Source organism: Odontesthes bonariensis, chromosome 24 (assembly GCF_027942865.1).
Source record: "Odontesthes bonariensis isolate fOdoBon6 chromosome 24, fOdoBon6.hap1, whole genome shotgun sequence".
In the NCBI taxonomy this organism is placed as follows: Eukaryota; Metazoa; Chordata; class Actinopteri; order Atheriniformes; family Atherinopsidae; genus Odontesthes; species Odontesthes bonariensis.
The window spans coordinates 2,109,736-2,132,336 of NC_134529.1; the positions used below are offsets into that span (position 1 = coordinate 2,109,736).

At 42.2% G+C, this 22,601-nt stretch overlaps 1 protein-coding gene across 1 annotated transcript in view; it reads right to left on the reverse strand.

Moving 5' to 3' along the window:
- The window catches only part of vta1 (vesicle (multivesicular body) trafficking 1), a 60,445-nt gene that overhangs the window by 29,629 nt on the left and 8,215 nt on the right, over positions 1-22,601 (reverse strand). The window contains exons 2-5 of the mRNA XM_075458732.1: positions 20,559-20,653; positions 11,128-11,255; positions 3,416-3,491; positions 1,232-1,346 (exon numbers count right to left, since the gene is read on the reverse strand). Of these exons, the coding sequence (XP_075314847.1) occupies positions 1,232-1,346; positions 3,416-3,491; positions 11,128-11,255; positions 20,559-20,653 (414 nt within the window). The remainder of the gene's footprint in view (positions 1-1,231; positions 1,347-3,415; positions 3,492-11,127; positions 11,256-20,558; positions 20,654-22,601) is intronic.

A 22,601-nucleotide genomic window follows, 5' to 3' on the forward strand; every position in this document is an offset into this window, starting at 1 on the left:
TCAAGGCCTTTTCAAGCTCTTTCAAGCCTTTTCAAGACTTTTTAAGACTTTTCAAGCATTTTCAAGCATTTTCAAGCATTTTCAAGCCTTTTAAAGCCTTTTCAAAACCTTTCAAGGCCTTTTCAAGCTGTTTCAAGTCTTTTCAAGACTTTTTAAGACTTTTCAAGTCTTTTCAAGCCCTTTCAAGCTCTTTCAAGGCCTTTTCAAGCTCTTTCAAGCCTTTTCAAGACTTTTTAAGACTTTTCAAGTCTTTTCAAGCCCTTTCAAGCCCTTTCAAGCTCTTTCAAGCATTTTCAAGCCTTTTCAAGCCCTTTCAAGCCTTTTCAAGACTTTTCAAGACTTTTCAAGACTTTTTAAGCCTTTTCAAGCCTTTTCAAGCCTTTTCAAGCTTTTTCAAGCCTTTTCAAGCTTTTTCAAGCCTTTTCAAGCCTGTGGGGAAGCAAGCTGACCCCAAAGCGACCCGAACCGAACTGCATAGTGGGAACGAGGCTTTTGACAGCTGTAAGCACACCTGGTCGGGCTGCCTGACTGAAACACCGCCTTCAGACCAGTGATGTCCGGAGGCGTTGCCGGGTCAGGTGTTCACTCCACACATCTCAGAGCAGATGTGAGAGATGGAAGTCCATGTTCCAGAGGTGCAGCACATCTGCAGCACATCTGCAGCACATCTGCAGCACATCTGCAGCACATCTGCTTCCCTGCAGGTTTCCTGCTGCCGGCACAGAGCAGCAGGTTTTCCAGCTGATCTTTCCTCCAGAACGGGCTGAACTTTAAAGGCTGCGCCGGCCGTTTTCTCGTCTGGGCGGCGTTCTGCCGCTCTTTCTTTCGGGTAAAGGTTACGCTTCATGGAGCAGGCCGGGCATCAGCGCCCAGAGAGGCTGCAAAGGTCAGGTCCTGGAAGCTGCTCTGTGTTCTCATGGAGATGGAAACAGCTCCAGCTCCGGACATGAAAACACATTAAAAAGGGCCATTCTGAGCGGAATAAATTCACCTTCTTTCACACAGAAGCACAACGCCACCGCGGCCGTAAGAGCTCCTGACTAATCTTCTCACGCACCTCTAATCTGCCAAAGGTTACGCTCTGGGCTGCGGGTCTTTCCTGAAGGTTCGTGGGCCTGATAAGGCCAACAATGCAGAGCCCAGATGTAAACACACTCACACCGAGATTACACCAGGCCAGCAGAGGAAGCCGGCCTCAGAGTTCTTTACTGAGCGTATCAGACGGCCCCACCTGCTTCCCCGTCCTCGTCCATGGCGATGGGCCCGGCCTGAGGCGTCTCGCCGCTCTTCAGACAGTTGTGGATGTAGGTGGCCTTCCAGCGGGCGTACTTCCTGTGTTGGATGTTCTGTTGAGGGGGAATTCAAGGGAAGAAAAAGATGAAATATCAGTGAAGTTAGAAAAATAAAGCGCTGCATCATGCATCACAGGCTAAAAACAGGCTAAAAACAGGTTAAAAACAGGTTAAAAACAGGTTAAAAACAGGTTAAAAACCGGTGCAGACCGCTGTCGGCAGCACCTGTTACGGCCTGTAAGGGAGAGAAAATAGCACCAAGAGATTGTGAGCTCTGACTTTTTCCTGGAGAACCATTTTGTGATGCAAATGTATTACTCTGTTGAACGCATATTGTTCTGAGAAGCAAAACGCTTTATTTTTTAAACCCCAGCCAACTAGCCGGACTACCTTCATCAACACCAAAACGAGGCTGGAACTCTGCTCACAGGACGCAGCAGGGGGTAAGAAGATGTTCAGAAATGATGTTGGCTTCACCAACGTGGGAACTGAGATCAGGTCCTGGCTGGAAACCTGCGTTTCTTTGCTTTGGCTCCTCTCTGTTTTGGTTTAGGAGGCAAAGAGAGCCAAGAGCAGCGCCTTCATACCGAGGTGGCGAAGATAAGAGCGCAGGAACGGGTCGCTGAGGTGGCGAAGATAAGAGCGCAGGAACGGGGCGCTGTGCCCACCAGATAAGTGGCCTCAGGCAGCAGAAACAATGGGGCTGAGAGGGCGCTGTGATTGGCCGGCCTCGGCCCATCCAGAGGGTGAAGGCGCCCACCTCCAGCTGGGGAAACCCACCATGACCATAAGGAAACCTTCTGTGGAACAATGTGAAACTTCTGGGGAAATAGCTGCTTCACGTCGCTTCACGTCGCTTCACGTTCCTTCACGCTGCTTCACGCTGCTTCACGCTGCTTCAAACTGCTTCACGCTGCTTCACGCTGCTTCACGCTGCTTCAAACTGCTTCACACTGCTTCACGCTGCTTCACGCTGCTTCACGCTGCTTCAAACTGCTTCACGCTGCTTCACGCTGCTTCACGCTGCTTCACGATGCTTCACGATGCTTCACGTTCCTTCAAGCTGCTTCACGTTCCTTCACGCTGCTTCACGCTGCTTCAAACTGCTTCACGCTGCTTCACGCTGCTTCAAGCTGCTTCAAGCTGCTTCAAGCTGCTTCACGCTGCTTCACGCTGCTTCAAGCTGCTTCACGCTGCTTCACGCTGCTTCAAGCTGCTTCACGCTGCTTCAAACTGCTTCACACTGCTCCAAACTGCTTCAAGTTGCTTTAAGCAGCTTCACGCTGCTTCACGCTGCTTCACGCTGCTTCACGCTGCTTCAAACTGCTTCACGCTGCTTCACGCTGCTTCACGCTGCTTCACGCAGCTTCAAGCTGCTTCACACTACTTCAAGCCGCTTCACGCTACTTCAAGCTGCTTCACGCTACTTCACGCTACTTCACGCCGCTTCACGCAGCTTCAAGCCGCTTCACGCTACTTCACGCAGCTTCAAGCTACTTCACGCCGCTTCACGCAGCTTCAAGCTACTTCACGCCGCTTCACGCTACTTCACGCCGCTTCACGCAGCTTCAAGCAGCTTCACGCAGCTTCACGCTACTTCAAGCTGCTTCACGCTACTTCAAGCAGCTTCACGCCGCTTCAAGCTGCTTCACGCGGCTTCACGCCGCTTCATTTCTTCTGTTAACTGCTCAGATCAGCTCCATACATTTCAGATTATCATAAAACCTGAGGTTCCATGCTTTACAGAAACTGTCGGACATATTTGTTCATAATTTCCCTCCAAACTCAGCGTGGCATCCGTGGACCTTTGCAGACTTTTGTCTGCAAATGGAAAATAAATTAACGGGTTTGAACAGTTTGGCACCGGCTTGCTGCTCCAAGCACATTATTGGGAGGATGATTGCAAACGTTCGTGGGAAACATCCTGAACACAGCGAGCTATTAGCATCAAACAGCCGAGATAATGTGGCCTCACGGCTCCAACGGCTGCCTTTAAACACAACAAAACAGCTTGGCTCCTTTTATGCATGAAATCACTGGCTTTAGTCTCCTTCCTTTTTAAAGAGTTTGATCAGACAAAACAGAATGCAGCCGTTTGTACGCTTCATCACGATTATTCTTACCTCCTCTGAAAGCTCCCCAAACACCGACAGCACATCCATCAGCAGACTGGCTGTGTAGAAGGACTTGATCATGTTCCTGGAGGAGGACAGGAAGGAGTGATGGAGGACAGGAAGGAGTGATAGAGGCAGGAAGGAGTGATGGAGGACAGGAAGGAGTGATGGAGGCAGGAAGGAGTGATGGAGGACAGGAAGGAGTGATGGAGGACAGGAAGGAGTGATGGAGGACAGGAAGGAGTGATGGAGACAGGAAGGAGTGATGGAGGCAGGAAGGAGTGATGGAGGACAGGAAGGAGTGATGGAGACAGGAAGGAGTGATGGAGGCAGGAAGGAGTGATGGAGGACAGGAAGGAGTGATGGAGACAGGAAGGAGTGATGGAAGCAGGAAGGAGTGATGGAGGACAGGAAGGAGTGATGGAGGACAGGAAGGAGTGATGGAGGACAGGAAGGAGTGATGGAGGCAGGAAGGAGTGATGGAGGACAGGAAGGAGTGATGGAGGACAGGAAGGAGTGATGGAGGACAGGAAGGAGTGATGGAGGCAGGAAGGAGTGATGGAGGACAGGAAGGAGTGATGGAGGACAGGAAGGAGTGATGGAGACAGGAAGGAGTGATGGAAGACAGGAAGGAGTGATGGAGGACAGGAAGGAGTGATGGGGGACAGGAAGGAGTGATGGAGGACAGGAAGGAGTGATGGAGGACAGGAAGGAGTGATGGAGACAGGAAGGAGTGATGGAGGACAGGAAGGAGTGATGGAGGACAGGAAGGAGTGATGGAGGACAGGAAGGAGTGATGGAGGACAGGAAGGAGTGATGGAGGCAGGAAGGAGTGATGGAGGACAGGAAGGAGTGATGGAGGACAGGAAGGAGTGATGGAGGACAGGAAGGAGTGATGGAGGACAGGAAGGAGTGATGGAGGCAGGAAGGAGTGATGGAGGACAGGAAGGAGTGATGGAGGACAGGAAGGAGTGATGGAGGACAGGAAGGAGTGATGGAGGACAGGAAGGAGTGATGGAGACAGGAAGGAGTGATGGAGGCAGGAAGGAGTGATGGAGGACAGGAAGGAGTGATGGAGGACAGGAAGGAGTGATGGAGGCAGGAAGGAGTGATGGAGGACAGGAAGGAGTGATGGAGGACAGGAAGGAGTGATGGAGGACAGGAAGGAGTGATGGAGGACAGGAAGGAGTGATGGAGGCAGGAAGGAGTGATGGAGGACAGGAAGGAGTGATGGAGGCAGGAAGGAGTGATGGAGGACAGGAAGGAGTGATGGAGGCAGGAAGGAGTGATGGAGGACAGGAAGGAGTGATGGAGGCAGGAAGGAGTGATGGAGGACAGGAAGGAGTGATGGAGGACAGGAAGGAGTGATGGAGGACAGGAAGGAGTGATGGAGGCAGGAAGGAGTGATGGAGGACAGGAAGGAGTGATGGAGGACAGGAAGGAGTGATGGAGGCAGGAAGGAGTGATGGAGGACAGGAAGGAGTGATGGAGGCAGGAAGGAGTGATGGAGACAGGAAGGAGTGATGGAGGCAGGAAGGAGTGATGGAGACAGGAAGGAGTGATGGAGGCAGGAAGGAGTGATGGAGGACAGGAAGGAGTGATGGAGGACAGGAAGGAGTGATGGAGGACAGGAAGGAGTGATAGAGGCAGGAAGGAGTGATGGAGGACAGGAAGGAGTGATGGAGACAGGAAGGAGTGATGGAGGACAGGAAGGAGTGATGGAGGACAGGAAGGAAGGACAGAAACGCAGGTTTTAATTCAGAAAAACACAGCTTCTGCTGTAATAACAGTGAAAAGACCAGTCATTTCATTTAGTTCCTCATAAGTTTGTTGTTCTCCAGTGGAACAAAGCACCTGATGTATGTCAGAAACTTTCATCTGGCTATGTTGGATATGTCCCCAGGGGTCAATCCTGGGGCCCCTATTGTTCAATCTGTACATGCTTCCTCTAAGCCAGCTAATACGCAGCTATAATGTGTCCTACCACCACTATGCAGATGACACTCAGATCTACGTGTCACTGACGGCAGGAGAACACGGGCCTGTAGATACATTGTGTCGCTGCATCGAACAGATCAGTGTGTGGATGCAAAACTATTTCCTCCAGCTAAACTCAGACAAAACTGAAATCATTGTCTGTGGCCCACAGAAACAAAGAGAAAGTGTTATCAGCCACCTTGAGACTCTCTCTCTAAAACCTAACTATCAGGTTAGAAATCTCGGGGTAATATTGGACTCAGACCTGAACTTTAACAGCCACATTAAATCTGTAACATCAGCAGCTTTTTACCATCTAAAAAACATTGCCAGAATCAAAGGAATAGTGTCTAAAGCAGACTTAGAGAGACTGATCCATGCGTCTGTCTCCAGCAGGTTAGACTGCTGTAACGGCCTGCTCACTGGGCTCTAAACGGGCTGTAAGACAGCTGCAGTACATCCAGAACGCTGCTGCTCGAGTCCTGACCAGAACCAGGAAATACGACCATATTAGTCCAGTGCTCAGGTCTCTGCACTGGCTTCCTGTCGCTCAGAGAATAGACTTTAAAATCTGGAACAGTCTTCCAGAAGATGTGAGACAGGCCTCTACTCTGACAATGTTTAAATCCAGGCTGAAAACAGTTCTGTTTAGCTGTGCATATGACACCTGAAAGTATTTTATCTGCACTCTTCACTTTTACTTTAATTAATTAATGATTAATTTTAATGTTGTTTTTTTTTAAATTTTTTAATATCTTTATAATGATTTTATTGCCTTCTTGTTATTTTATGTAGTTGTAAAGCACTTTGAATTACCTTGTGTACGAATTGCCCTCTATAAATAAAATTACCTTGCCTATGTTAGGGCTATGTTAGGGCTATGTTAGGGCTATGTTAGGGCTACGTTCGGGCTACGTTAGGGCTATGTTAGGGCTATGTTAGGGCTATGTTAGGGCTACGTTCGGGCTACGTTCGGGCTATGTTCGGGCTACGTTCGGGCTACGTTAGGACTACGTTCGGGCTACGTTAGGGCTACGTTAGGGCTATGTTAGGGCTATGTTCGGGCTACGTTAGGGCTACGTTAGGGCTATGTTAGGGCTACGTTAGGGCTACGTTCGGGCTATGTTCGGGCTATGTTCGGGCTATGTTCGGGCTACGTTAGGGCTACGTTAGGGCTACGTTAGGGCTACGTTAGGGCTACGTTAGGGCTACGTTAGGGCTACGTTCGGGCTATGTTCGGGCTATGTTCGGGCTACGTTAGGGCTACGTTAGGGCTACGTTAGGGCTACGTTAGGGCTACGTTCGGGCTACGTTAGGGCTACGTTCGGGCTACGTTAGGGCTACGTTCGGGCTACGTTCGGGCTACGTTAGGGCTACGTTAGGGCTACGTTCGGGCTACGTTAGGGCTACGTTCGGGCTACGTTCGGGCTACGTTAGGGCTACGTTAGGGCTACGTTAGGGCTACGTTAGGGCTACGTTCGGGCTACGTTCGGGCTACGTTCGGGCTACGTTCGGGCTACGTTAGGGCTACGTTAGGGCTATGTTCGGGCTACGTTCGGGCTACGTTCGGGCTACGATCACTGTCCCATACATCACAATCCCAAACACACAACCTCACTCAGCCTTGTGCTTTTTTAAGCTACTCCGTCAGTGCTTTTTAAAGCCTTTCAGAACCTGCTGTCAGAACCGGCTGTCAGATGGATCTCAGTCCGTTCGCACAGTGTCTGAATGATGAGACTTTTCATATCCACCCATCAAAGGCTTTGATTGACAGCTGAGAGGACATGAAAAGGCCGGGAAGGCAAAGGGATCTCTCTGCTCCACAAAGTGAAGCTGAACTACGCACCGACGCCAGGACTGACGGGGCGCGATGAAAGGTGCCTGTCGAGTGTCTTCAAGATCCGAACCAGAGTCAGAAACGCTGCTGGATGCTGTCAGAGTGAGGACGGAGACTCCTGTTTCTTTACGTTGGTGAATAAAGCATAGGTCGTTACATAAAGTGTGATGAGACGTGTTCCAGTGCAGGATATCTACCTTTAGGCTTTAGGTTTCTCTGCGGTGGGCTGACAGTTTAAAAAGCTGCTGGAGAGGAATTAATCCCATATGATGGATTTTAACCATCTTTTCTGAGAATCCTCGTTTTTCCAGGTGTTTAAGATTTATTTTCTACAATAACAGGTTATTTATCTGGTATATCAAGTGTTAAAGTGTGAAAAACTCTTATTTTTGTTGTTTGTGATGGATTTTGGAACCTTGGAGGGGAGGATCTCAGCTCAGTTCGTATATCCAACATGTCTGCATGTCAGTCCTGCAGCCTCCGGCTCCACTCAGCACTGCTTCTCAGCTGTCACATGGAGCCTGAACCCACACTTTGATGGCATGCAAATGAGAGCATTAAATCCAGCTTTGCACTTCTTAAGAGCCCAGAGCTGCTGGTGGTGATGCTTCAGCTGACAGAACACAGAACAGTAGATGGGTCCCCTGAAACAGCTGGGAACCTGCCTGCTTTATGACTCCTGCTGAAGGAGCTCCTCCTTAATGAAACCAGGACTCCCCCGGACCTGCTGCCTGTTACCTGAACAGGTGAGGCTAACGCACTTCCTGTTATTTTCCCAAAATAAAATACCCGTTGCCTTTTATCATAGGGAAAGCCATTACCATACAATTGGTGCTTTTGTTTTGAAAGCAGGAAGTGAACCTACCCTCGTTGGAGCTAGCTTGAAACTGCCGTTTTGACAGGAAATGACGATCGGCGACGTCACGTTACGTTGCATCTTGGGTAGTTTGAGTATGAGTAGTAACCTCATGATGCATACCCAACATTTAGGAGAATCTAGTATGCATCCGGGAACTTCTGCTTACTCAAACTCGCTTACTAACTCAGAAAGTTAGTAGGAGAAGTAGGAGTAGTAAGAGAAGTATGCGGTTTGGAACACAGCCATCATCTCAGAGCGCTGCTGCAGAACACAAAAAGTGACCCGATCCTGCTGGAAAATTATTACTGAACTCTTATTTACCCCGTAAACAACTCCCCAGAACCTGTCACCTGCTCACACGTCCAGGCACTGACAGCAGGAGAAAACCACCTCTGCTGTTTGATCCTGTTTTTCTAAAAGAAAAAAGAAAACTTTCTGATGCGTGTTTGAGCTGTGGAGCGACCACAACCTCAGACTTTACTCCCTCACGTTGCTCCTGACCTCCGATTCTATTCCAACTAGAATCGGACTGATTTTTCCTTATTGTATCACAGATCTTTTTGGAAAAAAAAACCAGGGCTGGGCAACGATTAAAATGTTTAATCTAATTAATCACGTGATTTCCCTGATTAATCACGATTAATCTCATTTGTACGCAGAATCCAAAAATGAATCCAAAAGTAGCGTATAGCTTTTAGCATTTAGCTTTATTTTAAATGTGCTGCCATATGAATGAAAGTGCCATAACATTTGTTGTGCAAACACACTTTTAACATCAGCATCTTTCTGTAGTTTTTATGTAGAAGCCTCGCTCCACTGTCTGTTTCCTTGAATGACTTGCTGCTATCAGTTGTGTGTTTTGCCTTTAAGTGATATTTTAGACTGGAACTACTACGCTGAGAAGACAATTCAACTTGGCAGTGTTTACAGATGACTTTGGTTCTGTCGACTCCGCCGTCTGGAAGAACTTTAACATGAAAATGGCCGAGTAAAAGTTCCGTACCCTTCTCCAGGTTTGGTGGATCCGCCGATTACTTTCTTTTCCTGTTCCACAGCAGACAGCAGCAGACTTTTACAAAATAAAAGCCTGTGAGCAACAGACTTTTACAAAATAAAAGCCTGTGAGCAACAGACTTTTACAAAATAAAAGCCTGTGAGCAACAGACTTTTACAAAATAAAAGCCTGTGAGCGACAGACTTTTACAAAATAAAAGCCTGTGAGCAACAGACTTTTACAAAATAAAAGCCTGTGAGCAACAGACTTTTACAATAATAAAATAAATAATCAAACCTGCGCTAATGCTAGATAAAATATTTATCGGCGTTAAATTAATAACAAGTTAACTCGCCCAGCCCTATAAAAAAAGCTTTTCACCCCAAAGAAGGCCATCCTCACAGTGAAGCACGGTGGTGGCAGCACCAACATGAGGCTCTCTCATCAGAAACTGAAGGCATGATGGCTCGAACACTCGAGCTGTTTATGAGAATAACCTCATCAAACAACCTGTGGCATGACTGAAAGTGTACTGAACACCAGCAGAACCCGTCCAGTTTGAGGTAGACCAAGCAGTTCTGGAAGAAACCAGGCCCAGTCACTCATGCATCTTCTTTTTTACCCGTTTTATCATTAAAAAAAACAGATTTAACAGATTATAAGCGTCTGAAACCCCACCAGATGTGTTAACGTGGTGGTTCAGCCTCCTGAACATGTGGTCACACGTTTAGGGGCTTCGCCTGACTCACCGCCTGTTGCTAAGAGACAAACGAGTTGAAAGGACGTGAGACAAAGTCGTGCTGTGTGAGCGTGTGATGTGGCTGAAAGCTGTGGTGGTAAAAAGCAGCCAGATGTGGCGGTGGAAGCAGCAAACACACAGAGATGAATAAAGAGGATAAAGCATCTCTGTTACTCTGACTGGTACCGGCACCGGTTGCCCACCAAACGAACCACTGCTCACTTTAAAAAGTCAGTAGTTGCTCTTTTCTCTCAGTGTGAGCTGAAGCTTTCCTCATGAGGGAGTTGTTCTCTGCTCCTAAACAGCCTGAAATACCTCCCTCACCACCCAGGCTTTTTCTTCTTCTACTTTACGACATCGTCATGCAACACAGCGGCAAGTCTGACACCTCAAACTGAGACTGAGAGGCTTCCCCACGGCCATTCTGGACCTGAAAGGATCAGATTATTGGCTAAATTACAATCAGAATGAGCTGAGCAAGAGTAATTCTCCTTGGATATCTGGCGGTGAATGAATGGGATCAGAGGCACAAAGCGTGTCATACCCCGGTATGATAGGTGGCGCTGTACCCATTCCAGCTGTTGCTAATAGAGCCACTTCCTGTTGACTTCTTCACCACCAACAACAACAACAAACTCAGGCATTGGAGAAAGATGGAGAACGCAGAGCCAGATGAAGCTACGTCCCTCTACATTTGCTCTGTGATGAGCTGCTTGTTGCACAAACGCGATGCCCAACGGAGCATTCTCCATCGCGTTGTTTGTTTCTTTCTGACGGCGACAACAACAGGAATATCGTCTCCTTTGACTTCCGGGTCACGACCCCGGGAAAACATCTGGAGCATGCGCAGAACGCAAAGTCTGATTCACCACGTGCTTCAGCGTCTACAAGCAGGTTTAGAGTGACTTTCAACCCAGTTATCTCGGGGTCTGAATCCCATCCGATCCAGTTCTTAGTCAGATTAAGGTGTCTACATGCACTTAATAACTCAATCTGATTGTAATTTAGCCAATAATCCGATCCTTTCAGAGCCATGTGACCCCACTGAGTGAGTAAAACAGGAAAAAACGGGTCCTTTGGACAGAAAAGTAAAAACTACTCAAGAAGATCCTGAAAATTAAATGATTCGACTGTCAAATGTTGTTTTATGTGCTTTACAAGAACTAACAGCAAAACGATGACACACAGAAACAAGCTGGTTGGTCAGAATCAGGAAATGAGAAGCTCGGTTTGTGTGTTTTATGCTGTATTGTTCAGCTCTGAACACTAAACTTCTCCAGTGAATGTGAGTGGAAGCAAACGAGGTTTTCCTCACTTGTGGAATCGTCCGCTTCGGTCCTCGTTGTCGGCGTAGAGGAACATTTTTAAGGCGTAGTTTTCGATGTGGGCGTTCCCGACCACCTCCTGACCGATGGACTCGTTATCGCCCAGCCCCTTCTTCATCTGCAAGACAAAAAGTAAACGCACGGTTACCAGAACAGCTCAGAATCAGCTGTGGACTCATGAATACCAGTTTTATCCATCATTGTTGAACAAGTTAAAGATGTGAATTACAAAACTTTGATAGGAACCGGGGGAGTGGAAACATCTACGATGGCTAACTGGGTAACATCCAGCTTCAGAGGAACGACACAAGCTCCACAGACTCCAAAGAAGAAGAAGTTAGGTCATTTAGCTCTCTTGCTTTGAACTGTAGGTAGACTTTCATGCTAATGCTAATGCTAATGGTAATGGTAATCCTAATGCTAATCCTAATCCTAATTGTACAATCCTAATTGTACGATTGTAATTTCCCCCTCTGGGATTAATGAAGTATTTTGAATTTAATTGAATTAATGCTAATCCTAATGCCAATGTTAATCCTAATGCTAATCCTAATCCTAATTTTAATCCTAATTCTAATCCTAATGCTAATCCTAATTTTAATCCTACTGCTAATCCTAATGCTAATCCTGATGCTAATGCTAATCCTAATCCTAATGTTAATCCTAATTGTACTATTGTAATTTCCCCCTCGGGATTAATAAAGTAGTTTGAATTGAATTGAATTAATGCTAATCCTAATGCTAAAGTTAATCCTAATGCTAATCCTAATCCTAATGCTAATGCTAATGCTAATGCGTTAAATTGGGGGACAAGACTGAGGAAGTGTTTTAAAAGTTAAAACAAGCAAACTTTTTGGGTTTAAATTTAAAAGCACGACTTAGATGAGATGCATCCGATGTGTAAAACCAGCCACACAAAAAATGAAAGTACTTAAAATAACATAAGTAGGTAATATAAGGAGTCATGTTAGCTAGTTTCTGGCTGACCAAACATCTGCAACATGAAGGAACAAAGCCGGCCGACTTAAGCTGGATTTAGAGCCGACCTGTGACGTCAAAATGGCGTTTCAGGCCTGGCGCTTGCCTTGAAAACAAGCGCCTTTTTTGGCTCTTTTTTTGTAAGTGAAATGATTTTTTAACTATTTAACTCGAACCTGAATTGAATTAAATGCATATTTTTGAGTGATATAAACACATGGAAAACAAATGTTTAACCAGAAATGTACTTTATTACAAAATAACAAAATAAACTGAATAAAATAAATATCTTTCTTAAACAGAAATCTGTCTTAAACTTAAAACTGTATAAATAAATATAAAACAATAGATAGACAATAACAAAAGTGCAAACAGCCTTAGTGCTGATCAGCTATGAGCTCCATCAGGTTTGTTCCTCCTCTTTTTATAGAGCCGATGAAGCAACAACCCAAACCAAGATTGGTGAATGTTCAAATTCTCTTAAATCACTCGTACGCACGACTTAAGAACAAATCTGTGCGTACGAACAGAGTTTGCACGAGGCCCATTGTCTCTTTAAGAATGGCTGGATTAGTAAATAATGTCTCTTTAAGAATGGTTGGATTAGTAAATAATGTCTCTAAGAATGGTTGGATTAGTAAATAATGTCTCTAAGAATGGTTGGATTAGAAAATAATGTCTCTAAGAATGGTTGGATTAGTAAATAATGTCTCTAAGAATGGTTGGATTAGAAAATAATGTCTCTAAGAATGGTTGGATTAGTAAATAATGTCTCTAAGAATGGTTGGATTAGTAAATAATGTCTCTAAGAATGGTTGGATTAGAAAATAATGTCTCTTTAAGAATGGTTGGATTAGTAAATAATGTCTCTAAGAATGGTTGGATTAGTAAATAATGTCTTTAAGAATGGTTGGATTAGTAAATAATGTCTTTAAGAATGGTTGGATTAGTAAATAATGTCTCTAAGAATGGTTGGATTAGTAAATAATGTCTTTAAGAATGGTTGGATTAGTGAATAATGTCTCTAAGAATGGTTGGATTAGTAAATAATGTCTCTAAGAATGGTTGGATTAGTAAATAATGTCTCTTTAAGAATGGTTGGATTAGTAAATAATGTCTCTAAGAATGGTTGGATTAGTAAATAATGTCTCTAAGAATGGTTGGATTAGTAAATAATGTCTCTAAGAATGGTTGGATTAGTAAATAATGTCTCTTTAAGAATGGTTGGATTAGTAAATACTGTCTCTAAGAATGGTTGGATTAGTAAATAATGTCTCCAAGAATGGTTGGATTAGTAAATAATGTCTCTAAGAATGGTTGGATTAGTAAATAATGTCTCTTTAAGAATGGTTGGATTAGAAAATAATGTCTCTTTAAGAATGGTTGGATTAGAAAATAATGTCTCTTTAAGAATGGTTGGATTAGTAAATAATGTCTCTAAGAATGGTTGGATTAGTAAATAATGTCTCTAAGAATGGTTGGATTAGTAAATAATGTCTCTAAGAATGGTTGGATTAGTAAATAATGTCTCTTTAAGAATGGTTGGATTAGTAAATAATGTCTCTAAGAATGGTTGGATTAGTAAATAATGTCTCTAAGAATGGTTGGATTAGTAAATAATGTCTCTTTAAGAATGGTTGGATTAGTAAATAATGTCTCTAAGAATGGTTGGATTAGTAAATAATGTTTCTAAGAATGGTTGGATTAGTAAATAATGTCTCTTTAAGAATGGCTGGATTAGTAAATAATGTCTCTAAGAATGGTTGGATTAGTAAATAATGTCTCTAAGAATGGTTGGATTAGTAAATAATGTCTCTAAGAATGGTTGGATTAGAAAATAATCTCTCTAATAATGGTTGGATTAGTAAATAATGTCTCTAAGAATGGTTGGATTAGAAAATAATGTCTCTTTATGAATGGTTGGATTAGTAAATAATGTCTCTAAGAATGGTTGGATTAGTAAATAATGTCTCTAAGAATGGTTGGATTAGTAAATAATGTCTCTAAGAATGGTTGGATTAGTAAATAATGTCTCTAAGAATGGTTGGATTAGTAAATAATGTCTCTAAGAATGGTTGGATTAGTAAATAATGTCTCTTTAAGAATGGTTGGATTAGTAAATAATGTCTCTAAGAATGGTTGGATTAGTAAATACTGTCTCTAAGAATGGTTGGATTAGTAAATAATGTCTCTAAGAATGGTTGGATTAGTGAATAATGTCTCTTTAAGAATGGTTGGATTAGTAAATAATGTCTCTTTAAGAATGGTTGGATTAGTAAATAATGTCTCTAAGAATGGTTGGATTAGTAAATAATGTCTCTAAGAATGGTTGGATTAGTAAATAATGTCTCTAAGAATGGTTGGATTAGTAAATAATGTCTCTAAGAATGGTTGGATTAGTAAATAATGTCTCTTTAAGAATGGTTGGATTAGTAAATAATGTCTCTAAGAATGGTTGGATTAGTAAATAATGTCTCTAAGAATGGTTGGATTAGTAAATAATGTCTCTAAGAATGGTTGGATTAGTAAATAATGTCTCTTTAAGAATGGCTGGATTAGTAAATAATGTCTCTAAGAATGGTTGGATTAGTAAATAATGTCTCTAAGAATGGTTGGATTAGTAAATAATGTCTCTAAGAATGGTTGGATTAGTAAATAATGTCTCTAAGAATGGTTGGATTAGTAAATAATGTCTCTAAGAATGGTTGGATTAGTAAATAATGTCTCTAAGAATGGTTGGATTAGTAAATAATGTCTCTAAGAATGGTTGGATTAGTAAATAATGTCTCTAAGAATGGTTGGATTAGTAAATAATGTCTCTTTAAGAATGGTTGGATTAGTAAATAATGTCTCTAAGAATGGTTGGATTAGTAAATAATGTCTCTAAGAATGGTTGGATTAGTAAATAATGTCTCTAATAATGGTTGGATTAGTAAATAATGTCTCTTTAAGAATGGCTGGATTAGTAAATAATGTCTCTAAGAATGGTTGGATTAGTAAATAATGTCTCTAAGAATGGTTGGATTAGTAAATAATGTCTCTAAGAATGGTTGGGTTAGAAAATAATGTCTCTAATAATGGTTGGATTAGAAAATAATGTCTCTAATAATGGTTGGATTAGTAAATAATGTCTCTTTAAGAATGGTTGGATTAGTAAATAATGTCTCTTTAAGAATGGTTAGATTAGTAAATAATGTCTCTAATAATGGTTGGATTAGTAAATAATGTCTCTAAGAATGGTTGGATTAGAAAATAATGTCTCTAATAATGGTTGGATTAGTAAATAATGTCTCTAAGAATGGTTAGATTAGTAATAATGTATCTAAGAATGGTTGGATTAGTAAATAATGTCTCTAAGAATGGTTGGATTAGAAAATAATGTCTCTAATAATGGTTGGATTAGTAAATAATGTCTCTTTAAGAATGGTTGGATTAGTAAATAATGTCTCTTTAAGAATGGTTGGATTAGTAAATAATGTCTATAAGAATGGTTGGATTAGAAAATAATGTCTCTAAGAATGGTTGGATTAGTAAATAATGTCTCTAAGAATGGTTGGATTAGTAAATAATGTCTCTTTAAGAATGGTTGGATTAGAAAATAATGTCTCTAAGAATGGTTGGATTAGTAAATAATGTATCTTTAAGAATGGTTGGATTAGTAAATAATGTCTCTAAGAATGGTTGGATTAGTAAATAATGTCTCTAAGAATGGTTGGATTAGTAAATAATGTCTCTAAGAATGGTTGGATTAGAAAATAATGTCTCTTTAAGAATGGTTGGATTAGTAAATAATGTCTCTAAGAATGGTTGGATTAGTAAATAATGTCTCTAAGAATGGTTGGAGTAGTAAATAATGTCTCTTTAAGAATGGTTGGAGTAGTAAATAATGTCTCTAATAATGGTTGGATTAGTAAATAAAGTCTCTAAGAATGGTTGGATTAGTAAATAATGTCTCTAAGAATGGTTGGATTAGTAAATAATGTCTCTTTAAGAATGGCTGGATTAGTAAATAATGTCTCTAAGAATGGTTGGATTAGTAAATAATGTCTCTAAGAATGGTTGGATTAGAAAATAATGTCTCTTTAAGAATGGCTGGATTAGTAAATAATGTCTCTAAGAATGGTTGGATTAGTAAATAATGTCTCTAAGAATGGTTGGATTAGAAAATAATGTCTCTAATAATGGTTGGATTAGTAAATAATGTCTCTAAGAATGGTTAGATTAGTAATAATGTATCTAAGAATGGTTGGATTAGTAAATAATGTCTCTAAGAATGGTTGGATTAGTAAATAATGTCTCTTTAAGAATGGCTGGATTAGTAAATAATGTCTCTAAGAATGGTTGGATTAGTAAATAATGTCTCTAAGAATGGTTGGATTAGAAAATAATGTCTCTTTAAGAATGGCTGGATTAGTAAATAATGTCTCTAAGAATGGTTGGATTAGTAAATAATGTCTCTAAGAATGGTTGGATTAGAAAATAATGTCTCTAATAATGGTTGGATTAGTAAATAATGTCTCTAAGAATGGTTAGATTAGTAATAATGTATCTAAGAATGGTTGGATTAGTAAATAATGTCTCTAAGAATGGCTGGATTAGTAAATAATGTCTCTAAGAATGGTTGGATTAGTAAATAATGTCTCTAAGAATGGCTGGATTAGTAAATAATGTCTCTTTAAGAATGGCTGGATTAGTAAATAATGTCTCTAAGAATGGTTGGATTAGTAAATAATGTCTCTAAGAATGGCTGGATTAGTAAATAATGTCTCTAAGAATGGTTGGATTAGTAAATAATGTCTCTAAGAATGGTTGGATTAGTAAATAATGTCTCTAAGAATGGTTGGATTAGTAAATAAAGTCTCTAAGAATGGTTGGATTAGTAAATAAAGTCTCTAAGAATGGTTGGATTAGTAAATAATGTCTCTAAGAATGGTTGGATTAGTAAATAATGTCTCTTTAAGAATGGCTGGATTAGTAAATAATGTCTCTAAGAATGGTTGGATTAGTAAATAATGTCTCTAAGAATGGTTGGATTAATAAATAACATTAAATGATGAATCAAAAGCAGACCAAGATTCCAGATTAACGATGAGCCTGAGAAATTTGTGATTTTTAAAGCTTCCTTATTACTTCCTGCAGATGTATCAGAGCTAGATGATTGAGGATGACAGCGAGGACACGATGTTAACAACAGGGACGCTCGTAAAAGAAGGACTTCAGCCACTCTTAACTCAAGGATTCCAACAGCCCAGAGATGGACCTGAGAAGAGGTTTTCAGGGTAAATCCTCCACCAGCATCTGTCTGATAGCTGCTCGAGCTTTTCCACGCGCCTCATATGAAACCAATTTTCAAACAAATGATTTTCCACCACCCCAGAGAGAGCGAAGCCTGGGAGAGTTGAGCCGGGCCCGGCTGTGGAAAAATAGAATTAATGAGTCCAGTGTGCATCGGACACACGAGCCGGGTCATCGGGGAAAGAGCCGCTGTGGTTAGCGTGCTGACTCACCGGCTCGGTAATGAGTCGCAGCCGCTGGCAGCAGTTCATAAAGGAATGGAGTGCATAAAGAAAAGCTCGCTCAGGATGCATAAAGAAAAGCTCAGGGTGTCCCCGAGAATCAGAGCGCTGAAGCTGTAAAACTTTAGAGGGTCGGCCGCTCGCTGCCAAACATGTTACATCTTCTCCCTGTGTGGCACGCCGACGGGTCAGCTGGAAAACACGACTTTAAACCAGTTACTTATCCAGTTTAACCCCATCTAAAGGGCTTGGATTCGATTTAACCCTTCCTGTTGTCTTGCAGGTCAAAAGTGACCCACTACCATGTACAGGGTGTGTACAGGTATAAACAAGTTCAATTCAAGACTTTTTAAGACCTTTTAATACCACTTCTAAATGAAATTTAAGACCAAACGTACGATGGAAATACCAAGTATTTCCAAGTAAACACACTGACAGTAAAACGGTAAAATGACGGTTGAGTTTAAGAACATCGACTAACTGTGTCATGCGAAAAGATCACAAAAATGTCATCACTGTCCTAAATTAAATTACAATATTTTCAGAACATTTAAGTCCCATGAACAAATGCTTATAAAATCGAGTAAATATATTTAAAAGAAAAATACTGTTCCTTTCGAGCAAAAAGAAAAATTTTAAGACCCATGCAATCTGAATTTAAGACAATTTAATACTTTTTAAGGTCTTATTTTCAGGAAAATTGATTTACGACTTTTTAAGGACCCGCGGCCACCCTGTGTGTAGGGGTGGGACGATATGCTCTGGTCACGATTTGATTGTATCACGATTCTTGATAATTGCGATTCGATATAATCAGTAATTGCAATTTTCTTCCTCCTTAAAAAAACAAACAAGTTGAATCTTACACTTCCAGAATGACTGTCGTTCCCATAAACAATGCACATCAGTCTGTGTCAGTCAGTCCAGCAGCTGATATTTATTTCAACTGAGACAAAAAGAGGCATTATTTTCAGACAAAAAGAGGCATTTTTTAAAGTTTACAGTTACAAAATGAATTGAAATGTCCACACAGCACAAATGTGGGCTAGTTTTAACATAACTTAATGTGATGAATTGATGAAGTTTATCTGGACACGGATATGACGTAATATAATCGATTCAGGGGAGAAAAATCGATTTTTAAAACAGAAAAAAGTTTTAAAACAGACTTTTACAAAATAAAAGCCTGTGAGCAACAGACTTTTACAATAATAAAATAAATAATAAAACGGGGGGGTCCGTGGCGTAGTGGGCTGAGCAGGCGCCCCATGTACAGAGGCTATAGTCCTCGCTGCAGCTGGCCCCGGTTCAACATCGGACGGCCCTGTGCTGCATGTTGTTCCCCCCCTCTCTGCCCCCTGCTTCCTGTCTCTCTGAACTTTCCATTAAAGGCACAAAATCCCCCCAAAAGATTTTTTTTCTTTAAAGAAAAAAAGAAAACGTGCGTTAATGCGCGATAAAATATTAATCGCCGTTAAATAATAACGAGTTAACTCGCCCAGCCCTACTTTCTATCCCACCTAAGCTGAACTAACCTGTCCAGCCAGCTTCTTCTGAATAAGAAGAAAGAATATTCCCGGCCTGAGCTGGAGCTTCCACAGCTCTTTAGGTGATCTGTTCCCTGCAGACTTTAGGGATGAATCTCACCCAAACAGTGTTGAGCCATGTCTGAATGACTGAAAGTCTTCACTTCTATCGTCTGCATCAGAACAAAACCTGAAACCCACGGACCAGCGCCACCGGAAATTAGAGAGAGACTCACATCGAGTCATATTTAAATGGAGTAATTCATCAAACCTACCAACGCCTGCTTAGATGGGAATGAATTAGATCATTTCACTCAGTAATCTCCTCTTTTTCCCCCAGAGTTAAAGTGATCCATCAGCAAATCTGAAATCACACCAGATGTTTTGGGACGCCTTATTTCCCCTCATTCCACTTTTCTTATTGAGTCTTTAGAGGTGTTAAAGGATCTTTGACCTAACCATTCCACCAGCCAATGAAAACTTTAGCTAACCTTTAGCATTTCGCTCCTGCCCGAGCCGAAATCAGCCGGCCTGAAGCTGATTTCCCTTAAGCTCTAAACTCTGTAAACTTTAGCAACATTTGAAACATTTTCAGGTGAGAAAGTAGTCGTTTAGATCCCCAACGTGTTGAAAACCTGACAAAATACCGGCTGTTCACAATTTTGTTCCCACGAATTCGGTGCTACTAAAGCTAGCCGCAGTGAGCAACACACTTCCGGTTATTTTCACAAAATAAAATACCCGTTGCCTTTTATCATAGGGAAAGCCATTACCATACAATTGGTGCTTTTGTTTTGAAAACAGGAAGTGAACCTACCCTCGTTGTAGCTAGCTTGAAACTGCCGTTTTGACAGGAAATGACGATCGGCGACGTCACGTTACGTTGCATCTTGGGTAGTTTGAGTATGAGTAGTAACCTCATGATGCATACCCAACATTTAGGAGAATCTAGTATGCATCCGGGAACTTCTGTTTACTCAAACTCACATACTAACTCAGAAAGTTAGTAGGAGTAGGAGGAGAAGTATGCGGTTTGGAACACAGCCAGACTCTACAGGCCTCACTTAGCAAGTATGGCTTGTTTGGAAGGGCTGCAGGAGAAAGCCTCTTCTCTCTAAAAAGAACACTGCAGCTCAGCTAATGGGAATTAATCTCTGTCCTTATTTCACTTGAATGTTTGGATTTATGTATTTTTTTTTTTTAGTGGAAAAAGCGAAAAACGGACTTTAAAATACAAAAATTAAATTAGAAATGAAAATAAGAAACAAAACAGTACAATGCTGACTGATGTGTGGCCATTTAAACCAGATGTAATTAATAGGAGGCGCAGATATACTGAGTGAAGTTCACTTCCAAATGAACCGGGTCATATTCTGTGTGAGGGGGAGGAACAGAACTCACCGACTCCAGCTGGTCCATGAGCTTCACCAGGAACTTTCGGCACTCCGGTGTTTTACTGTCCAGCTTCATGCCCGTCTGCATGGCGTAGAGCCGACCTGCGGGGGGGAACAGAACCAAAGAGCAGGTCAGCACACTCAGACATGTTCCTGCTGCTCTGAGGAGTCCTGCAGGGGGTCCGAGCCGAGCCGGGCCGAGCCGAGCCGAGCCGAGCCGGCCCTGATCGAGGAGGACATTCTCCTGTTGGATGGGTGGAGAGCATCGTGTGTTTAACTTATCCAGAAACAAGGCGTCCTGCTGCACTTTGAGTGTTTCTGTGCAGGGACGGTTTTTGCTACGGGCAATGTGGGCGACCGCCCAGGGCGAACTATATGGCTGTGTTCCAAACTGCATACTTCTCCTACTACTCCTACTACTCCTACTAACTTTCTGAGTTAGTATGCGACAAGTTCCCGGATGCATACTAGATTCTCTGAAATGTTGGGTATGCATCATGAGGTTACTACTCATACTCAAACTACCCAAGATGCAATGTAACGTGACGTCGCCGATCGTCATTTCCTGTCAAAACGGCAGTTTCAAGCTAGCTACAGCGAGGGTAGGTTCACTTCCTGTTTTCAAAACAAAAGCACCAATTGTATGGTAATGGCTTTCCCTGTGATAAAAGGCAACGGGTATTTTATTTTGTGAAAATAACAGGAAGTGCGTTAGCTCACTGCGGCTAGCTTTAGTAGCGCCAAATTCGTGGGAACAAAATTGTAAACAGCCGGCATTTTGTCAGGTTTTCAACACGTTGGGGATCTAAACGACTACTTTCTCACCTGAAAATGTTTCAAATGTTGCTAAAGTTTACAGAGTTTAGAGCTTAAGGGAAATCAGCTTCAGGCCGGCTGATTTCGGCTCGGGCAGGAGCGAAATGCATTGTGGGTAAACGCTCTGCATACTGTCTGATCAATTAATAGGCAGTATGTAGTATGCAGTATGTAGTATGCGGTTTCGAACACAGCCTATGAATGACCTGAGGGACGTAGGCTATAGGCTATCTGTTAGCCTCTTGCTAACATGTTGCTGTTAGCCACGACTGTGTTTAATTTTTAGTTTTGCTAAACTAGAATTAGAATTGAGGCATCATGTCATGCAGCTAATTTCACCCAAAGGCAACCTGGTCTGGTTTGTGTTTACAGCACAACAATAAGTCCCGACTGTGGATTAGTTTTATTATTATAAGCTATATGGCAAGGCAAATTTATTTATAGAGCACAATTCGTACACAAGGTAATTCAAAGTGCTTTACAGCTACATAAAATCACAAGAAGGCAATAAAATCATTAAAAAATAAAAAAATAAGAATAAATAAATTAAAAATAAGAATAAATAAATAAAAATAAATAAAAATAAATAACTAAATGCTAAATTAAATAACTTAAATAACTTCTAATATACATTGACATGGCATTTTGTAAGCTACATGTGGTATCTAAAATAATATAATATGTTGTTGTGTTGGTGGGGGGGTCAGCGGGGCCCTAAATGTGTTTTCATGCAACAGAATCCAAACTTTTACATTTTAATGACCCATTTCTCTGTTCCAGGAGGCTTTAGTCTCATTTCTTTGTGTTTTATCTCTGCATTTCACAGAGGTGAGGTTTTACCGAGGCAGGAGCAGGAGGAGGATGGAAGCCCAGGTTAGTGTCCGAGTGGCGGCCCAGCGTCAGCATCCACGGAACAATGTCCCGTTTCAGGGGTCAGGCGGCCGGAGCCCGAGCAGCTCAATGTTTCCAACATGGATGCACTTAACCAGCGAGTGACAAAGAGCTCCTCTGTGCCTGAACAACGCTGACTGTGAGCGTCCTCAGACAAAGAAGCAAAGCATTCCTCCGCAGATCCAGCCCCCTGCTGGTCACCAGAGGAACTGCACCGTTTTACGGCTGAAAAGCAGGCCGCTGAGTCTGATATCACAACAACAACATTCTCCAGTTAACCCTCCTGTTGTCCTGCGGGTCCAAAGTGAGCCACCACCATGTTCAGCTGCAGAAAAAATACCTT